General features: G+C 39.6%; 2 protein-coding genes across 2 annotated transcripts in view; both read left to right on the top strand.

The window, feature by feature from the left end:
- The first annotated feature begins 14 nt into the window (after positions 1–14).
- On the top strand, positions 15–9,743 carry LOC110060347 (uncharacterized). Its single transcript, XM_020767113.2, has 3 exons — positions 15–627; positions 7,067–7,313; positions 7,850–9,743. The coding sequence occupies exons 1-3, from the start codon at positions 478–480 to the stop codon at positions 9,463–9,465; spliced, it is 2,013 nt and encodes a 670-aa protein (XP_020622772.2). The 5' UTR covers positions 15–477; the 3' UTR covers positions 9,466–9,743.
- A 1,178-nt stretch (positions 9,744–10,921) lies between these two features.
- The window catches only part of LOC110060432 (uncharacterized), a 64,055-nt gene continuing 53,846 nt past the window's right edge, over positions 10,922–21,130 (top strand). The window contains exons 1-2 of the mRNA XM_020767212.2: positions 10,922–11,119; positions 18,228–18,294. The gene's annotated coding sequence lies outside the window, so the exon portion shown is untranslated. The remainder of the gene's footprint in view (positions 11,120–18,227; positions 18,295–21,130) is intronic.

Consider the following 21,130-nt stretch of genomic DNA (forward strand, 5'->3'; position numbering starts at 1 on the left):
TATGCACCGCATCACAATACGATTTAACATACGGAGTCAACCTGAGTCCAATTTGGTTTAATTAGTGACTTGAATTGGGTTTGATTCATTGGACTCTTTCACAGATGTCTGTTCTCGACATGTATTTAAAAGCTTCTAGAGGCAATAATAGATACTTTAAAGAAATAAAGAACAAAGGTATTTTATCTAAACAATGTATTAAAAGACTAAAACCTATTAGGTCAACAGATGCGTAACAGGCTTGCGTTCCCACACTCAAATGCAAAAATAAAAACAAGACAAGCGTTAATAAATTGTCAGTTCTTTTCTCTCCTCTGTGATTTCAAGTACGACTTTTCTTTGCTCGAGGAATGAGATTACTTTTCTCTTCCCACTCAGAGGTCTTTTTAAGGGTCAACTGAACCACCTGAAAAATTTTACACTAGTTCCTGCGAAACAACACTGAATTTCGAGCTAGAACTGGCAAAAAAACGCACGATGTCAAAAATAATTTCAGCACGGAAAGACTGTCGAGTGTGGGCGAAGAGCTTTCTCGCCGGAAACTTTTTTTTCGGTCCGTACCAAGGAGATGTTACCCAGTTGATTAACAGAGTTCAGTTTCCACTAACACCTTCGGTCCAATTCAAGGTAAGCGCTGATGTTTTTTTTTATTGAATTTGGCGGCATGTTTTATAGCATTTTAACAGCAGGGTAGAACCTTAAAGCCATAAAAAACTAAGGTTTCTTTATGGACTTGACGCGGTGATTCCATAGTTATAATGGGTTTGATTTTCTGTCTCAATGCACTTGAGTGGAAATTGATACAAGCATAAAGAAACTTCCCAGCGATTTGAGTTAATCTGCAGGTTTTTATCCAGGATTATTGGTATCAGTTGGGGTATTATTTCAACGGCAAAAGAGAACAACAGAGAAGTTTCATTTTGAAACAAATTGCGGCATAAAAATGATCCAAACACTGGCTAAACGTCGGTTCTCTTCAAGATTTTCATTCACTAAAAACACAGCACATTTTTTGTCTCTAATTGAAATTACATAAAATATGCTTAAATAGTCGAATTAGTGTCAACGGTTGGAATACAAAACATGGCTTTGCAAATCTATTTAAGTTATTGATCCGAAACTTTTGTACTTTTCTGGAGAGCGAAAAACGTAAAAAGGATCTGCCGAAACTGACCTTTTTCGGAAAAAAAGGAGAGAAAATTTTGTCGTTTCGCTCCACACGCTTGATAATGCATATTAATTCAATATTTGGTATGATTTTAATTTTGCCCGTAATAAAGGAAAAATATAGCAACAAGAGAGAAAACACGAGAATGAAAAATATAATAATTAAGAACATTTTGGGAGCTAGCAAAAAGGAAAATGCTCGAGCTTTGCTAGCTTTGCACAAAACTATGACCAGTGTAGAAGGTATGTTTTAAAACTAACTACGACATATATCAGTTTGTTTTGTATTCTACAGTTAAGCATCTAAGGCACACTTCAAAATTGCGGTACTAAGCTCAATTTATAACTGAAATTCTAAATAGCTTTCACCGATTCTGTCATCGATCATAATATTCTACAGAAGGATTCTCTCTACGTATACGGGTTCTGTCTCATAAAAAAACATTCGGCCATGCACTGATTATGAGCGATCGAGCGTAGAATGAGATGTCCCGCTTTCGTATCGGAGTCGCTCTAAAAGATGACATTTTGAACAGCCACAGGAGAACATTCTCGCAACATTGGCCTCCAAGGAACTTCTCTGATTCAGATTTCGAATGGGTCGGCTTGTTTCGTGACTTAGCTGTTCATTTATAAGCTAAATAGTGTGTACAGAAGCAGTTGTACAAAACTTCTTCTATGTGTTGTCAACATGATCGATAGCCTTCACTCAACGAAAGTTTCTTTTTTAATGTTTTGACCCTCTCTATTATTTTATTTTCGTTTTAAAAGGCTGTGAACAAGGAAAAACTAAGCCAAATCACCGATGAAACAAACTGCGTGCACTAGACTGCCTTGAAAAAATAGCTCCATTGCGTGGCTGGAGATTAGGTAGTAATATTTTCGGTGTCGTTGTTAGTTTTGTAACGAAGTCTGTGTCCAAAAAAAAAAATATTTAGTTTTCGTTTTTACTGCATCGGGCCGAGAGCGAATATATCTCCTTACAAAGGAATAAACTGGATATAAGGGGGATATACCTCTTTTGTGATCGGCCATGTCCAAAGCTATTTGATTCCTCTAATGTATGTAGTCCACAGGAAAAAACCGTAACGTTTCTATTTCGTCGCCGTCAAAAAAAAATCAGAGCAATAAATTTTCGTGATCTTTATTTTCTCCTTTAGTCTTTTGGTAATTTTCAAGTTGAAGAGCTCAAACAGCGGTCGTATTTGTTAGGTGCTGCGTGGCAAAAATTTTATCTTCCCACAGCCATTTACGATCTTCATTAAGGTCAATTGACTGTGAGTTAAAATAGACAACGTCGCAAGTCTGGCGGAAAATCGTCGGCGGATTCATCGTGTTTTTTTGTCATGACAATTTTTCGGTTGAAATTTCCTGAGTTCCTCAGAGAACTTTACAAAGTAAACAGCATAAAAGTAAACATTAATCGATAAGTGAGCTTTCCATTCAAATATTTACAAGCACTTAAGGTTAGTCTTCATTCGACCCAGTCAATGTCGCAATTAGCTTTGGTTTTAGTGATTTGAAATTATTCTTCGCTTTGGAGCTTGAATCGCCAGAAAATACATTAGTTGTTGAAGAAGAGGGTTTTTGGCAATATCCAGCGTCACTGGCGAGATTAACAGATTCATGAGATTGAACCATGTAGAGGTCTGTTTCACTTAGATCGAAATGTATTTACTTTGCATGTGTTAATGAATTCTGTGACAAATTTTTAATAGCTGACATACTTTAATACAACTTCAGAACATATGGGTTGTTCTCATGGCGCGGTGTTAATAGCCATCAACTGCCATAAGCAGTTTAAAGTTAAAAAAAAAAACCGTTTCGGCCAGAGTAAGAAGCGATAGTACTAATACCTGAGCTGAGGCAAAAAAAAAAAAAATTCAATGAAATGAAGATCGCATTGGTTTAGAGTTTTATAAGCTCAGTCGCGCGCGTAGAGCAAAACATCTGTTCTCATGTTATCTCGGAACAGTTCACTGAAATAACACGGAAAGAAAGGGGTTCAAAAGAAAGAATATAATAGAACAAATAGCTCAGAAAGGAACTTGTTTATAAAACCGATCCATCACAATAGCTGAACAGGATAGATACGTCTCTAAAACAAAAAGGAAACAAAAACACGTTCGCTGTCAATCTTCCCAGCAACGTGTTGAATATTTAATATGCTTCGCGCGTTGCAATATTTTCTCTTCTCACCCCTCCCATGAAACAAAAAGGACATGTGTTAAAAGGACTGACAGCAATATTTTTGATGACACCATTTTAAATCTTGTTTGAGAATTAAACATTTGGCGTTCAGTGATAGTGCCATTAGCTGGTAGACTGTGGTAACAATGTATAAAAGCATTTCGCACTTAAAACAATACAGTTTTGGAGTGGGAGTCGTCTCGGACTTGATTTAGTCCATATTTACGTTCACGATGCTTTGTCGCTCGCCATAAAAGAATCGAAAGAGTCATAGAGCTTCAGCTTAATGTACACGCATTACAACTGGGGCATTTCTTCACAAAAGCAAGAAGGAGCGTTTTGGGAAGAATGAATAAGTCATAAAAAAAGTCGTTACTAATACGTTCCTCAACGGTATGAAACTAAAAGTTGTTGTTGAAATATCTGTCATCGCAAGAAGTGTTTCACAAGACTTCTTTTCATTTGAACAATCACACGAGATGAAGTCGCGATGCTATTGTTTTAAAACGCCTAAATTAGTCTACTCTGTCAGGAACACAGTTCTTGCAGGCGTTACCTCTTCAAATTTTCACAACGACATGAGATGAAGAAAAAGATCCGAATCAGGAGCCATACTGATCCGAATTCACAGTTTTTTAAACTTGTATGAATAAATATGGTCTGGGCTAAAAAAGTAGCTTTGAAGAAAATATTTATATATAAATAAGGGAAATTATCTTCGAGAGATCGAATGATTTAAAAACCGTGTTTGTAAATGAAAATGAAACATATATTTATCTGAAGTGCAATTCGAGAGAAAGGGTTGCTTGGCAGAGCCTTGGCCAGAAAAAAAATCAGTTATGACTGAGGCAATGTCCTTGATAAATATGACTGAGGCAATGTCCTCGGTCTCTTCCTAGGTATTTAGGGTGTTTCTGATGACTATAAACAACGAAAACGAAAAAAAATGACTGAGACAAGTGCCTCAGTTTGTCTTTTACTAGCTACGGCCCTACTTGCAGCTAGTCGCTATTCAAATGAAAACGTGTAATCCGACTAAAAGAAGAAATGGTCGCGAAACAAGACAAGAAGATTTAGCTTATCCTGATAGAAGAGAGAACTCGGCGAAAGTAAAATAGCAATGGAAGATCGAAGATTTCTGACAAAACATAGCGAAATTACTTTTTTTAATACATTTACATTCTGTGATGTGATGTCTCCAATCCTTTGATTTTGATCTTGTATGACGCAGGGAGGAAGGAGGGGAGATCGTCTTCATAACTTCAAGAATTGTTAAACAATAACCATGCATGTACTCCTTAGAGGGTACATACCACGGTCAAAAAATGGTTCCTTTGAGTTAAACAACATGGCATGATGACGTGATATCACGTGGAAATTCTGTCATTATATCGGAACAGCCGCCACCTTCGATTTCTTTTTTTTTTTTTAAGTGCCGGGAAACATATATGTATATACCTGAATGAATAAAATAAACTAAAAGAAGTCCTCAAAATGTGAAAATAACTGCATGCAAGAAGGAATGGTCCTAAATCATTCTCTTTTGCTGCATAATAGTTACGTTTTGGTACTAAAGCAAGAAAATTCCTTATATTTTTTTTTCAAAATTTTTATACCTGTAGATTTTATGCTAAATGCATAGCGGCAAAATATGATTGTTTGAGCTCAGGTAGCAAAATGTTTTGAAATTACTTGTAGAAGTTCTGCGGATTGTTTTGAGCTTGTTTTCTTTTGACAAATTAAAAGAACTATTATCAATGTGAGTCAATACGTACTTGAAAAATTCAGCAATAAGTAAAAATTTTCCTATTCGGAGTGCTTTGATGAGGCAATTCAGTAAAGTTACTAAGGTTCCAGGGATGCCGCACAGAAGGTCAAACTTTAAAAGCAGCAAAAAAGAATGTTAATTGACCGTGAAAATAGTGAGCAGTTCCTTTTCTATGTTATGATAATGCAACCACCAAGGTAACTATAAAATGAAACAAAACAAGAGATCACCCTTATGATTAAAGAGTTACCTACTAAGCCAAAACTCTGTTGTTAACGCTGATCAATCGTGAATAAACTATTAAGATAATTGGCTGGTCGCACATGTTGTACAATGCTCTTAAAAGCATTTTTTTGTGTTTAAACTGCTCACACTTTAACCGGGCTTTGTTTCAGGACAAAAATAAACACAACATTTGCTTTGTTCTCAGCAGACAAGTTCATTTTCAATTCAACTTAAAGGAAACGAAAACTTTCATGTCCTCAGTACGTGAGAGTTAATTTCCTCGACGGAACACTTCTTTGAATACATTGGTCAATTTCCCTAGATCTCAAATCATCCAATGATTTTCCGCTTCAATTCAACGCCCTCGCATGGTTTAAGAGGCTCGTTTTTATGCGCTTCCTGAGTTGCTAAGTAAAGATTCAAGTGGAAGTATGGCCAGTAAATATGAGAATTTGAGTTTCTATGTTTCCAGCATAACTCTCTAACTCTCTAATTCCCAAGACTGATTAACAACTGATTTATCTTCATAATGTTTATACACTGTCAAGTAGTCAGGTAAGGAGAATTAGGAAAATCATCAAACAGGGGATATTGCAACACCAGATTCTCATAACCTATGTAGAATGAAACCAAGGCGCTCAATACGGAGATCGATATTTTTTGCTTGGGAACGACGAGATTTTAAAATTTCAATCTCTGGACATATTTGAACAACTCTTTTCAAACAACTGACGGGAGGCGAGGAGTACGGTAATCTTCCTTCGCTGTCGTGACTGAGCCAAACCACTAAAGAAACCTTGCAGTTCTCTGTTTTTCTCTAATCGCTGAGCAATGGTAAGCAGATATGTCTTGATGGATAGTATTTTTTTCTTTCGTCTGCACGAGCTAAAAAAAGATAACGCAGTTTTCTCTGCTTGTAACCTTTCGTTCTCTAATATGTGTTGGTAAATTACGCTAGCAGTTAAGTTCTAAGTGGCGTTAAAAATGGAAATGGGCGTTGGCACTGGTGAGAAAGTCATTAGTGTACAGCGAAAATAATGCAGTCTATTCTGTATAATGTTGCGGCCTCCTCCGCCGCCAGAGCCCGGCAATCTTTCTTTTGATTTCAAAGAAAAAGTCTTTATGGGCAAAAATGGCAAACCCACTGTTATTGTCAAGCCATTTTTACTGTGACTCATAGAGGCGGTACGAAAGTTTTTCACATGCAAAAAATGTTGCAGTTGTGGTTCGGGTGAAATACCTAGGGTAAATCTTGAGGCCATTGTCACTGGTAACGATAAAAGAGTGACTGAGCTAGCGACGGTCTCTTCGCTGCATGCCTGTTGTACACAAACCAGCCAGTATGTTTTGACAGGAATAATACTAAGTGGACAAAGCAGGATAAGAAGGGATGAGAGAAAAATATGTTTTTTTGGACTGGGAAATAATGAAAATTTTTGCACTGGAAAAAAGATATATCTGCTGTAAAAAAAAATCTGATTTATAGTGCAATAAACATACTTGTGCTGGAATAATACATTTGTATTGGATGTTTGAGCTGAAAAAATTATCTCAAGAGTAAATATTTTTGTACTGTTATAAACACTTTTGTACTGTAACAAACGTGTTTGGTCTGTAATAAATATTTTTGTACTGCCTGCGTGGGCCACCGTAGGTACGATTTTGAACATAAGTATCTTTCCTTGTCCTCAAGCTGAAGCCGTATTTCTTCTGCAGGCATCAGAGAAAAGAGATTACAACGAACACAATCTGCTGGAGGGCGATTTCTCGTGGATGTCCGAGGTGAATCCTGCTCGTTTCCAAGATGAACAGAACATGGAAGCGATAAGAACTCCTGACGGAGATCAAATTTACTTCAGGACCACAAGAGACATATCGTCTGGTGAAGAACTGAGAGTGTGGCTGGCTCCGTCTTTGGAGGAAGAACATGGATTGGGATGCATTTCTGAGGAGGCGTTTAAAGGTCAGTTGTACCAACACTATTTCAAATAGCTTTTTCGTCCGAAAAAAAATGGAGTCATATTTAAGCAATAGAGCACTTTTTCCGTGTTTCAGTGATAGCCTCATCTAAACGAGAGGGGTATTCGGAGAATTCGAGTCAGTTAGACAAACCCGAGACGTAGCCGAGGGTTCACATAACTTTGGAGAATTCTCCCAACTCCCAAATGTTTTGACGAGGCTATGTAAACACGGAAAAATTACTTTATTGATTGCTTTAATAAAATATTTCTCAAAAACGTGCGCCAATCTAAAACGTCACAACCGTGTTCACATGCTCTCATCTCAACATACATATCGACCAATGAGGGCACGCGTAGTTTCTCAAGTATTTTATGAACACTAGAATAGGCCAGACGGAAAGTACCTCCGCAACTTTCTTTCAAGCTGTTGGTTGGCAGTATTTTGTGCATTATAAACGCCAACATTCGTATCAGAATTTTGTTTCAAGTTAACTAGTGATAAAAATTTTCTAATTACTATTGACTTATCTTGTTGTAGATTATCAGTGGATCTGCAAACACTGTAAAGAAACCTTTCAATATTCCCGCGCGTTTGTAGCTCACACAACTTATGGCTGCAGCAATCTAGGCTCCAGTACAAGCCCACGAGGGCTAGCTATTGACAAAACGGCAGGCATTCATGGTTTAGTACCAAATGATAGCGCCGGAGACTCATCTCTCGAATCCAAAGAATTAGGAATGGAATACCACGAGGAGAGAGTAAAGGCGAAGACCTCCACTGCCGAACAAGGTCACTGGAATGAGAGAAATACCCAGAGAGACACTTCTCCGAAAATGAACGGACAATCTTTAACATTCAGTCACAGTGGTGTCTTGTCCAATCCCAAACTGGCGAGTCTGATTTCAAGCTTTTCACGGCCCCGCTTTCGAAAGTTTGCCAACGAACCACAATCATTAGCTGAGTTCCACAAGCAAGAATTTCGAAAGAAATTCCAAGGGAACGAGCATTACCTTCGAAGACACCTTTACCGTGAGGGCATGGAGAGGAGATGTGCCACACAGTATCGGCGCTCTTTCATGACGAAAGAAGATAGTGAGTTTTCTTTGGAGGATGATGAAGAAAAACTACACATAAAAGAAGAGAAAGATGAATTTATAGACTGCTTTCGTGACGATTATATGATAGATCTGGATAAAAGCAACAACTATTTTGCTCCATCATCGGAGGGTGAAATTTTCCAAAATGGAAGTAGGAAAAACGCTTCAAAATATAACTTTCAAAATGAACATCTGCCGTTAAATGACTCTTTTAATTCTCATTCGAATATTGCGAGCTCTTCGGAATCCAAACTGACATTCATCACTCGTGGGTGCCCCCCTTCAAATGGTCACGAAAGTCTGCGTGCGCACGAAGAACATTTGTTACGTGCACCAGTTCGTGAATGCACGTGCCATCACCATGATGACTCAAGTGACATTTCGAAGCAGCGTAAGAGCTCAACTTCCAATAGAGAGACGAATTCAATCGAAGAAATAACTACCGAGGAGAATGAGGAAAATCAGGCGACGCTTATAGAAGAGTTAGATCGAAACATTTGCCGCTCAAACCAATTCAACCAATTACTTTCACCTACGAACTTTTCTAGATTAGGGTCGTACTTTGCATATCAGAGAATGCATCGAGACAACGGCGCGACTTTTCAACAACATTTACAATGCCATTGCATATCAGCGTCCTCCCTGCACCAAACAACTGAGAATCTATCGCGTTATCATGAGCCCGCGTTTTTTGTCGACTCAATATACCGCTACTCTACCTATCCGCGCATGATTCCATTCTTTGGGCATCATGCTGCAAACTCGTCCCAGACTTCCCCACGAAACCAGGGTTTTACGTGCGAATACTGCGGTAAAGTATACTGCAGGAAATACGTGCTGAAAATCCACATGCGCACGCATACCGGCTTCAAGCCACTCCGCTGCAAAGTATGCGACAAGTCGTTTAGCGATCCAAGCAACATGAAGAAACACGTCAAACTACACGAGACAGAGGACACTGTTCATAAATGTAGACATTGCGGAAGAAACTTTGTGCGTTATAGAGGCCTGCTGAATCACATTAAATCAAAGCATTCTGAACACGTGTCTCTGTGATAAGAACCACAAACTTGTACCCAGATCGCAATGCAGCAAGTGAGCGAGTGGGACCCTAAGAACTAGGTTAAAATTATAGTTCCATTATCGTCAGATAGCGGTAATTTTGAATTGTGTGAATCTTACACTGATGAACAAGAACAATGTAATGAGTTCTTGGGCCTGAGTTTTTCATCGTTAATGGACTGTAAAAGAAATATATTTCCATTTTGAAGATGCCATAAGCTGTATTTTTCTGTAAGCCCTATAGCCACCGAATAGTAAAACAATTCATTTAACACTTGCAGCTGTTTTTATTTTTGCGAACTTACGAATATTTATCTCTTGGTTTAAATACAATACAAGGTCGATACTACATGCCCTCTCAATGTTAATAACTCTTACTGAATGAAAGAGGTCCTAATTCGTATAGAGATTAGTAACCTCCGAAGTTCCTCTGAGACTACAAGTTGAGTTTCCAGGCTTCAAAAGCGAGGAGAAACGACACTAACTTACAGGGCAGATCAGTGGCGGATCTAGGGAGGGGCCCGGGAGGCCCGCCCCCCCCCCCCTGTTTTGGGTGGAAAAAGAAGAAATGACTGAAGGAAGAAAAGCCGGCAGGGCAAGTAAAACAAAAGCGCCCCCCATCCCCCCGCCTTAGCTCAAAATCTGGATCCGCCACTGCAGATTTAAGGGTAATGGCACTCAGTGCAGACTAGGGAAGAGAAAGCACATAGAGGACTATGGGAATATCTCTTGTTTGTTCTTCTGGTTTAAGCTCCTTCCTCTTCTTCTCCTTCCCCTTCCCCTCCTGCTGTTTCTGGTCGTATTGTTGTTGCTTCTAAAGTGCAGGTGTAGATACAGACGAATGTACAAGAGGTGCTCTAAATAATTCTATCAACATTTTGTTTTCTGCTCTTAAGCAGCCTCAAGACCCCCTGTGTGTAGAAGTGTTTGTTCTTGTACCTTATTCACATTTGTTGCGTATTTGAAGTGTCTCCAGTACTGTGTATAGACTAAATAAAAAAAGTGAAACTGATATGCCATGAAAAAACACACTGCTTCATCGAAGAGATCCAGAAAAGTATTCAAGACATTTTGAGTGCTTACATATCACTAAAGCTATTAGAAAAAAACATTCAAGATACACGATGCGGTAAACTGGCTGGCTTCCACAAACTTTCGTCGATAGCGGCTCAATTTATGCTGACTAGACGGCGCCGTGATATTTGTCAAAGAAAGTTGCACCCCTTCCAAAATCCGTCGATTTTAAATGATGTAATTGAGCCTCTCAAATGAACGAGCTCTATTACTATTTTCAATCATGAAAATTAATTGACAAAAAACACGTGTAAAGTTCTTTTGTGTAGCAAATACTTCGGGTTCCGAAGCGTTGTCGCCTTATCGCCTGGTGTGTTTGTGCATTCCACAGTAAACTGTTTGCCGAGGATCTGTGCGAGTGACGACCAGCTTTTGTTCTGTCTTAATTACTTTCATAGAAAGCGATTTGATCGGCGGAAAGGCAGCTGATTTACATTTGCTGCCTGGTGTGAGGGAGAGAGAGGAGTGAAGTCATCCCGACTTAGGACGTATATCAGTCAGAACATGCGATATCGTCTCTTACTCCACGGATGAAAGATAACTTTTCTAAAAGACTGATTCGTTCACGGCTAAGGTAGGTTGTGATTGATGTTTTCTTTGGGAGGAATAACTTTCTAGTCGATAATTTTGGTACAGGGAATGCTGTTGTTTTAACTCGAAGAGTACTTTCGAGTGTCTTGAAGTGCAGCTGTATTTATTAGACAAATTCAAGTCATTTGCCCTTGTTCCCTATTGGGAGGCGCCGTCGAAATATTGTCAAGTATGTCAAGTAAGCGTCCGATGTCGGTAGCCATATAAACTTTGCGGGCTGCTTGTGCTAGCTCGTGAAAGCCCGTTAGTACTGTCAATACTGAGAAGAGCTCTTGCCTTCTCTAGACGAAAACCATCCGTCATTGTTTCCTCTTGCAACAACACAAGAGAGAACTCGATCCGTTTCTCGCTGACGAGTCAAAAAGCACAGGTTTTACTTCTTCGAGTGTATTAATAGAAATGAAGATTATTCTAAAATTCGCAAAATGCAAACAAATTGTCCCTTTTGTTTACAAAACGCGAACATCTTAAGTTTTCAAGTGATTCTGAAGAGGTCTAGTTGCTTTTCAGTTTCTTATCTTTGCGATATGAAAAAGAAACGCCTTATATTACCCACTCAGGATATGAACCATATCAGGACAAAGCGGTCAGACGTAACAATCTGGATCACGGCTCCTCGCGGGTTTGTGAACGAAGCGAGCGAGCAAACAAAGTATTTACAGTCGACCATAATTAAGTTGAATCTCAGTTGCGGATGCATTTACCGCAGTTGCGTGGATTAAGACTCCCGCTCCTGAGTAAATGAAACATAGAGCGCCTTGTTTGAAAGATTATTCTGGTCGCCGTTGATAAAATTCTCAGAGGGGTTTATCATTCAAGGAACACATCTGTCGAATAATCAGAGAGGAGCCAATCGCTTTTAAATGGCTTAGTTGATGGATGAGGTTCAGCTTGATGTGCGCGGGTTCTGTAACAGAGATTAAATGATATTGATAGGTTCATTTCATTTACAGTCTGGGTAGGGCTGGTGCGTTTCCTGTTCTGTAAACCGAGGATCACGCAGATAAGTCTTTATTTATAAAAAGAAAAAATAATATCTTAAGGACGCTGCTAATTCTTCTAGAATTTAGTTTTCATGTCACTTAACATACTAATTACTTTCAAGATCGATTTCTTGAAAGTTTTCTATTTCAGTTAGCTTCAGTTCAGTGACAGAGAATTTAATATTCTAAAATAGTATCGTACAGGATATCGAGTTTTTCAGTTTCATAACCCTCATGCGGAGCGTCTTTTTGCTTGGTTCTTGTTTCGTTATCGAACAAATCATCGTGGATATGTCACGACAGACCAGATCAGTTCCGAACGCAACGAGTACAGACTTCAATAAGAGCGAAACTCCCGGGGGGTATACTCCCAGAAAACTTGGGTGGGGAGTGTGCGGACCACTTCCCAAAAGCCTTACCCTATGTAAGACCAAAATCTGCGATTTTTACTTCCCTATTTATGACCCGATCAAAAATTCGATACCCTTAAATCAATACCCTGTTTCAGAATTGTCTCATAATTACGGAACTAATTATTAGTTCCCTAGTTCAGACCAATGTTAAAGGCAATGTTTATGTGCTTCCTGTATTAAGTAGGATAGCCTCTACTAAAAGACATCCCAAATTAAAGACAAGAGTGTAAAAACCGTACTCTATTTCTGACCAAAACCGCTCAAAAGCCATTCCCTTTGGGGCCGCACATACCTATATAGCCCATATTGCATCATCTCATACTCGTCATATCAAGGGTAAGGGTATATAAATAATTCCTTATTGGCTTGGGCGATTTTTAGTTGCGTCTCGTAAGAAAAACCAAAGTAATCGCTCTAGCCAATCGCGAAGGACACGGGCAATACAGTAAGCCAATCAAAACTCGAAGTAATTACATGTAGCTAACGGGAAGAGCGGGAAAACGTCTGCGAACGATTCGTGATTGGTTTTGGTTTTACTTTTGACTGAACGAAAAACTGGCGCGAGTTTTTTAAGCCAATCGCGTAGCGTAGTGATGCAAAACCAATTACTTCTCGACACTCAAATGAAAACCGCCCTATTCCGCAGTGGCTTCATGATCAAAGCATTGTTGAGCACCCCTAAACATTATATTCAGTATAACCCAAGCTGTTTGTTGTTCTTCCACTGATTGTCCTTTTTTTACCACTACGAAGATATAATTCTATCACTTGCACCGAACTGGCCAATCATAGCCAAATTTTCACATTGACACTTGTAATTAATACAGTCGAACCTTAGAGAGGACAGAGGAAAGTGGCCGGTGTAGAGAGGTGGCCGTTATAGGAAGGTGGGGGTGTAATAGGAAACCTGTCTTTTGGGGGATTACAACATCGATTTGTTATTGCAGCATATATAAATCAAAATGTATCAATGAAACAGAATCTTAACGGAAACAGAGGCCCACGGCGCGAGGTACGGATCAAGTTTGGAGGCCTTTTACAATAAAAGAAGTTGGGTTTTGTACACACCGTTCGTCAGTCGTTGATTAGCTAGCCGTTGTAGAGAGGTGGCAGTTGTTTGGAGATGGCCGTTGGTGGAGGTTCGACCGTGCGCAAATTAAATGCTACTAATTAGCGGAACACTGCAGGACACAAGCTGGTTGCTCGTTTACGTTTTGAAACTTACAATGATTGGGTAGTGACAGTTTATCATTGCTTGGTTGAGGTTCACGGTGTTTCAGCAAGAAAGAATTGAAGAGCAAGCCAACATGAGTACACGTGTTTGTGCTGTTTTCTTCTATCAAGCTGTTACACCTTCTGTTAAGCTTCAATCAAGCCACAACCGTAAACCACCATTACCCGTAAGTCCTTTCGACATTCACGGTCGCGAACGTTTATACGCCGTTGTAGCACAACTTTCTCAAAACAGCTGCATTTGACCCTTTCACTAGCAAAGTCAAGTCTTCAGTGAAGTTCTGTGTTCCAGACCTTTGGTTCAGTTGATAAAACCCCAAACCCAAAACTGTGCTCGGATATTTGTCCTTGGACATTATCTGTTCCGAGAAGCGAAAGGTTTTCCGAAAGCGAAGCTCGAGGAAAAGTGTGAGCTTGGAGGAACAGATAATGTCCAAGGACAAATATTCGAGCTTATTTTCGCGCTAAATGGAGGCTATTGTGTTTAATATTCTTCAAATATTTTTCTCAACAACGCAGTTTTAAAAATTGGGGATTATCACTCGGATATTCCTTAGTTTTAGCTGGGGCAAATTCAGTTATGCGTTGCGTTTAGTGATACACTCTCGATTTTGAAAACCAAGGACTTTGATATTAAATTAGGCTGGGGCCCTTAATTAAGTGGCACTCAACGAATAACAAAGCTAAACACACAAATACTTTGATGTGCTGACTGAGTATGCTTCACCCGTCTGTCACGTGATATTTGATATCACATGACCAGCTGATATTAAAGAATCACTTTGCCTACACTTTGCAATACCGTCGCGTCGCTGCCGGATATACTATGGTTTAGACTGAAAAGTGGTTAGTCGTACAGAAAGTGATCTTAAGTTAGAAGAAAACGTGATCGGCTGGATTTGCTGTGTACGGTACGTAAAGTAGGATTTTTTCAACATTCTTAGCATGAACATTCTCCGATTATCAGTTCCTTCTCAAAGTAGGATTCCAATATTACAACGGACGTGAAGTTAACTGGATTTACGTGTGTATATAATATTCTATATATATAAACGACTTGCGTATGGGAAAAAATGTTGAATCTGACGTAGGTAAACCCACAAAAATTCACACCCGTTGATGCGCGAAAAATAACTGACTAAAAAAATCCAGCACATTCAGCTGTTATATAGTTAAGGCTGGGCCTGTGGTTGATAGACTTAAAACATGTTCTGAGAGTGCATTAGAACCCGATGGCTGAAGCTGGTCAAGCTAAAGTTAAAATATTTTGGTGATACTATTTTAGGAGATTCTGTTTAAGTTTATGTAACAGGGTTTAAGCCTGAAAATACTATTGTTTGAAAGGGCAGAAAAGAACGGAAAGATATATTTCGAAGCCATTTGTTAGGTTTACGCACGGTCAAAATTTGACAAGTTGTGGTAGATTTCTGGGCGTGGAAACCACGCTCTGAATTCTACAGCTACAATATTTTATCTCTATCCGAATGTCTTTCGCTCAGCTTTACTTCGGAGACTAGAGGCCTTAAATGTTAATAATTCTGTAAAAGAATGGTTTTTTTTCTCTGTAAAAGAATGTTTCTTTTTGCACCCTTGTAACCTCTAGCTAACATCTTTCAATTGAAGTCACGGCAAACTGTCATTAAGAACGATCAAAAAATGCTTGAAATATCTCCGAGTGATGGTTGTTTTTGTTTTTCCTGGAATGCTGAGGGAAGTCCGACAAGCGAGGCCCTTCGATTCCTTTGGTGGGTTTATGTAACCAACAGCAACAACATTTAGTTTCTAGGAAAAACTACAAATGAATTAGAGAATTGTCCACGCAAAGAACGACACTTGAAATTCGTTAAAAGGCCTTAAATGTCAACGAGCCTTAAAGTAATCACAGATTGCTCCTTAAGAAGGGAAAAAATCTTAATGAACGGAGAAAAGCTTGCCTCGTCGCGTCTTGTTCCGTCGCGCGCTTTCTGCCCTCTGCGGTCAGTGTTAATACCAAGGTGCCTTGGTTATTACTGATAAGTGTCTGGTAATTGTTTGCTGCATAATCGGCTTAGCGCTTAAGTACCGGACCTAATTCGAAGATAATTCATAAAGGATTCAAAGTATTTTCGCGAAAATGTAGAAATCAATGTGGTTTGTCAATCAGAGGTCATGTTGCCTTAACAGCTCCATAAAGTCTAGTTTATATTTCGATAAAGGTGTTGATTTTTTATTTTTTTGTTGAAAAAGAAAAGCTCGGCCTGTTTTTTTTTTTTAACTATCAAAATGCTGGCAAACTGTTTTAAACTGACTAATTGTTAAACCTGGAAAGCCTTCAATTTATACTTCAAAAGACACTCCCCTGAGGTTGTTACTCAAAGGGCTTGGGTGTGGATGTATAAAGGACAGTATTTGTTACAAATATTTCCGTTTTACACGAAGGACAGTTAAAGATCTATTGAGCCTTCTCCCCGGACGATTCCTTTTCAATACCTTTGGAGGGGGCTTAATTAGAGAAGAGGGTAGGTAAGGGAAGGGAGACCTCGTTCCCTTTCCCCAACCCCTACCCCGTTAAGTCTCACGTTTTGCGCTGGCGTCCAGTTCTTTCGCGATTCTATCCGCGCGTTCAATGATCGAATGAAAATACGAGAAAATAAAGGGCTGTGAAAAGTCTAAGTCTCAAAGTAACTTGTTCACATTGTAAAAAAAAAAAAGTACAGTAACCCTGTAACTGTTCGACAGACTCTCTAAAGTAGAACTACCTCAGAGTGATGGTTCTTTTTCTGCTTATGTTAGGTCGTGATCTATCACGTTAGCAAGTGTAGAGAGAGGGCGTACAAGAAGTTAATAGGCGAGGCTTGTTGGTGGAGTGGGGTAGAGAGGGTGGAAGGAATCTTACTGTCTTCCTAAGTAACGTAGACTTGAAAAGCTCGGAACATAGAAAGTCAACCGACTGACTGCCTGAACAGAACTCGACTAGTAATGTGAAGACTCATACACTCGCGTCAGGTTCAGATCTCTTTCAGAAAATTTTACCCCAGTAGAAGTTATCTGACTCTTTCTTCCTCTAGAATGCAACTAGTTGTACCAGGAAACACCTCTGATTTCAATTTAGCCAGCAACCTTGATCGGTTTCATTCCAGTTGTCATTTCATCAACGTGGCTATGCAGTTTATCTTCGTTGCAAAGGAGTGGGGAAGAGACAGCAGCCGCGATGCGCGCGGATGGATAGAGGCTCGTGCGAGCGTGCCAGAAGCCACGCGAAATCGCGTGCGTTCCAGCAATATTGAAAACTCCATGGAACGCCTCGCCGTACTGCCCTTGACCTAATAAAATATCGGAAAACAGATGCAACCTTTATTACCGAGATGCATAGAAATCCAATTAGACATAGCTATTGAAGGGTCATTTCCACGGTCTCCTTGAATATAAATAATGCAACAAAATATTGGTACAATTTAAAAGAAATTTAACGTGATTGTCGTGTTTTATGGTGGTGGACCATTTGACTTTTGAGAGGTGTGCGGATGATTTGGTATAGGCACGATTTTTTTTCTACCTTTTCATGCACTAGGAATTTTTTTCCTTGGATGTGTGTATGCGTGATATTTTTTTCTCCTTACAACATGATTTTTTAATGCTTTTTTTTTTCCTGGGCTTAATGAACTTAAAAGTAAAAGAAAGTCATTATAATCTACGACGAGATGCAATTCTGACATTGCCGAAAGCAAATACAGTCAAGTATGGATTACAATCGATAAGATATCAAGGGGCCAGACTTTGAAACGCACTACCAAATGGATACAGGCAAATAAGTAACTATAAATTGTTCAAGAAAAGTGAACTTAAGGTAGACCTAGCCAGCCGCTGCACCTGGCAGAAGTTCGAACAAACTATTTGCATATATGTATTTTATATTGTTTCGATTTTAACAGTAATTATGCATTTTTAATTTAAGTCATTGTGGTTTATTTTATTTCTTATTTATGTTGTGACTAGACCTATAAAGTCCCTTTCTATGTAGCTAAGAGTCAGTCACTTTAATAAAGTCTTACTTACTTAACTTACGTGAAATTTTTTTCACGGTGTGCATGAGTTTTTTTTTGGTACAACTATGCTTACAGGATAATTTTTTCAAAATCACCCAGCCCACATCAAAGGTCAAATTAATTGTCCACCCCTTACCTGTAGAGTTTTTCCTTATTACAACTGACTCGTTTGCAGACTCGCTCTTGTTAGCCGTCCTCACTTTCAATTTCGGTCATATCTTGAGAACTCAATCTACAAAATGTTGTATTTCTGATGATCTAGGGGTGTTTCTTTAGCTTCCCAAAATCATGCTCAAAAATGACTATGTCTCTTTCAGCGAGTCATTTCGCTGAAACATATCACCAAACCATGGAGTCAACCATTGAGCCTGTTATTTCATACACATAATCGATAATTTCAAGAGTTCTCACTTTTGTTTGTTTTCTTTGTGTTGCAGATTTTCACTTGATTGAAAACTAAAAGTATCAAAAAGTAGGTGACGGAAACCGTGAACAACAATGAAGGTAAGGTGGAGTAAAGTAGTCAATCTTACTAATTGTCCTTAATTTATGTAGATTAATTTGTCTCTCTAAGCCTTCTCAGTGCACGAGGCAGTCTGCGTTGCCGTTAATTCTCGTTAAAATCCTCGAGATTTTTCGGCTTTTGTCAGCCAATCAGGATGTTACATGAGCACTCGCGAGTACGCCGAAGTTGTCACGTCAGCTTATCGAAGTTCCAGTCTCTATTGAGGTGTTAAGGTCTACAATAGCTACATAACCCGAATACATTCTAAAAAGGCCTGCATGCATTTGGGATTTTATCGGGCTCATGATATTCGTATCAGATTTTTATACGACGACCTCAAAATAACTTTTGTTGCAATATGCAATGGCAGCAGTAGAGAATCATTATTCAAAATATTAAATCGGCCTCGTTGATAATGCAGCTTGTCGTTATTGCAAGACACGTGACATGAATGAAACGTTGTGCAATGTCTAAATATTTCCCTCATGAAAGCGAAAAGTGTGAGAGTACAACATGGCCACATGGCTTTCCTTTTTCTCCTCCTATCTTGTTCTATCCTTGAAGAAAAAGAGGACTGCTTGGACAGAGCATTAAGTTTTATTGAAGTGAAAACTCAACAGTGCTCTCATTCGTGTAAAGTAACTACTTCGAAAGTCAGTTGGAAGCGGCCGGATTTTCGGCCATCCGTTAGCTGTGATTATGGAAGACATAAGTGAATTCTTACAAGAAGCTAAGGAATGGCTGGCCAAATGGCTTGTAATAACACTGAAGTCGTAATATATACCTAATAATGACCTCAATTATTTGGCGGCTAAATAATCTCTTATCACAGAATAAACAAGGATTTCCTTGATGAGAATTCTTTTAATCTTTTATCTTATTAACCAGCCGAGCGTAATTAAAGCCAGTGTTTTGTTAAAGAGAATAACCGTCTCAGCGTTTAATGAATGTTTAGGTCTCTTCCTTTCAATCTGGAGCCGTCAAATAATCACAGTGAAACGTAAGTACCAGGGGTACACCCATGGGACGGGATGTTATCACCGGGGGTCAGACACCCATAGGACGAGATGTTATCACCGAGGGTACACCCATAGGACGGGATGTTATCACCGGGGGTACACCCACAGGACGGTATGTTATCACCGGCAGTAGAAGCATGGGACAGAACGAAATCATCGGGAGGTACACCCATTGGATTGAACATAATCACCGGGGGGGTTAGCCATTGTAACGGTCTTAATTACCGGAAGTTCCACCCATTGGACGGTACTTAATCACCGGGGTACATCCATTGGACGGGAGGTAATCACCGGGGGGTACAACCACGGAATGGGGTCTTTTCACCGGGGTACACCCATTGAACGGAACATAATCACCGGGGGGTTACATCTTGTACCGGACTTAATCACTGGTAGTTGCACCCATTGGAGGGTTCGTGATCACCGGGGGGTACATCCATTGGACGGAAGGTAACTACCGGGGGGTGAAACCATGGGACGGGATGTAATCAATAGCGGCTACAACCATGGGACAGGGATGCTCCTTGGATTATTTTTAACGAGACCAATCCGGGTGCTGCTTAATTGACCCCTTTAAGGTACCATTCAAAAACAGCCAGACAGAGAATACTGCAGTGACCTTCATTACGGTAAAGAAGTTGGGTTCGGACGCCAATAATTGTTGTCGATCTCAACTGGATTGGAGCATGCTTGGTTGTTACAATTTTTGCAAAAATCTTCGCAGACGAGAAACACTGACCAACCCCGCGGTAGTTTTGCACATAATTATTTGAAGATAAAATTCAGCATCACTCGTCTGAAATGAACCATTGGTTTCAGTTTTAAGGACGCTAACAATGCAGTGCTTGAAATAAGTTTTTAAATGATAAGACCTACAACGTTAGCTGTTTAGTTTGAATAGGGTTAATATTTTACCATAGAACGCATTCGCGTTCAAATTTAAAAGCTTGTTGTTACTCTAAGCACAAGGTCTTGTGGATGTGCGGTGGCCTCATGGTTAATGCGCTCGCCTCCGGATCGAGGGGTCCGGGTTAAAGCCCTGGCCGGGGACATTGTGTTGTGTTCTTGGGCAAGACACTTTACTCTCACAGTGCCTCTCTCCACCCAGGTGTATAAATGGGTACCGGTGAATTTAATGCTGGGGGTAACCCTGTGATGTACCAGCATCCCATCTAAGGGGGGAGTAGAAATACTCCCAGTTGCTTCATGATACTGAAACCGGGATAATCACCGGCCTGATGGGCCACTTGCCTCGTATACATATTTAAACAGGAGCGGTAATGGGCTCCTGGAATTAATTAACCTTATGCACAATGTCTTACCAAATTTCTAATTAGCTGTGACCCCCTCCATTTTGCTCAGTGTAAAATATCGAAGCTAGTATTGGGAACAACCACGTTAAGTTTATCACGAACATCGTAAGTAAGTACTATGCTGGAAACGAGTGGTTCGATAAAAGCGGTTGTACTAGTTATCCATGACGCATTGTGAGGTCCATTATGTTATAGCTTGGAAAGGTCTTTTATACTGTTTACTTTTCGTTGAAAGGATCCATGTAACGTTTGTCCATTCGCGACTTTCTTAGCGATAAAACTCACGCAATAACTTCAAGAAAAACCCGTACGGAATGAAGCCGTGACTGAATTTATGATTCGCGTGCCTTTCTTGCCCATGTGGCCGTGTTATTTAGGTGTCCAGTGAATTCTTAGTACACAATATTCCACTGCCCCCTCTAGATCGTTGCGAATTGTCAGATTTCTTTTTTCCCCGTGCAAACCTTCTCTGTGCATGAAAACTGATTCAAAGACTATCGTTT

This window comes from Orbicella faveolata, unplaced genomic scaffold (assembly GCF_042242905.1).
Source record: "Orbicella faveolata isolate gen_17 unplaced genomic scaffold, um_ofav_v1 contig_12, whole genome shotgun sequence".
NCBI lineage: Eukaryota > Metazoa > Cnidaria > Anthozoa > Scleractinia > Merulinidae > Orbicella > Orbicella faveolata.

Coding starts and splice junctions, on each gene's coding strand:
- LOC110060347 (XM_020767113.2), top strand. CDS start 478: ATGTCAAAAATAATTTCAGCACGGAAAGACTGTCGAGTGTGGGCGAAG. Junction 628..7,066: donor CACCTTCGGTCCAATTCAAG/GTAAGCGCTGAT, acceptor TTTCTTCTGCAG/GCATCAGAGAAAAGAGATTA. Junction 7,314..7,849: donor TTCTGAGGAGGCGTTTAAAG/GTCAGTTGTACC, acceptor ATCTTGTTGTAG/ATTATCAGTGGATCTGCAAA.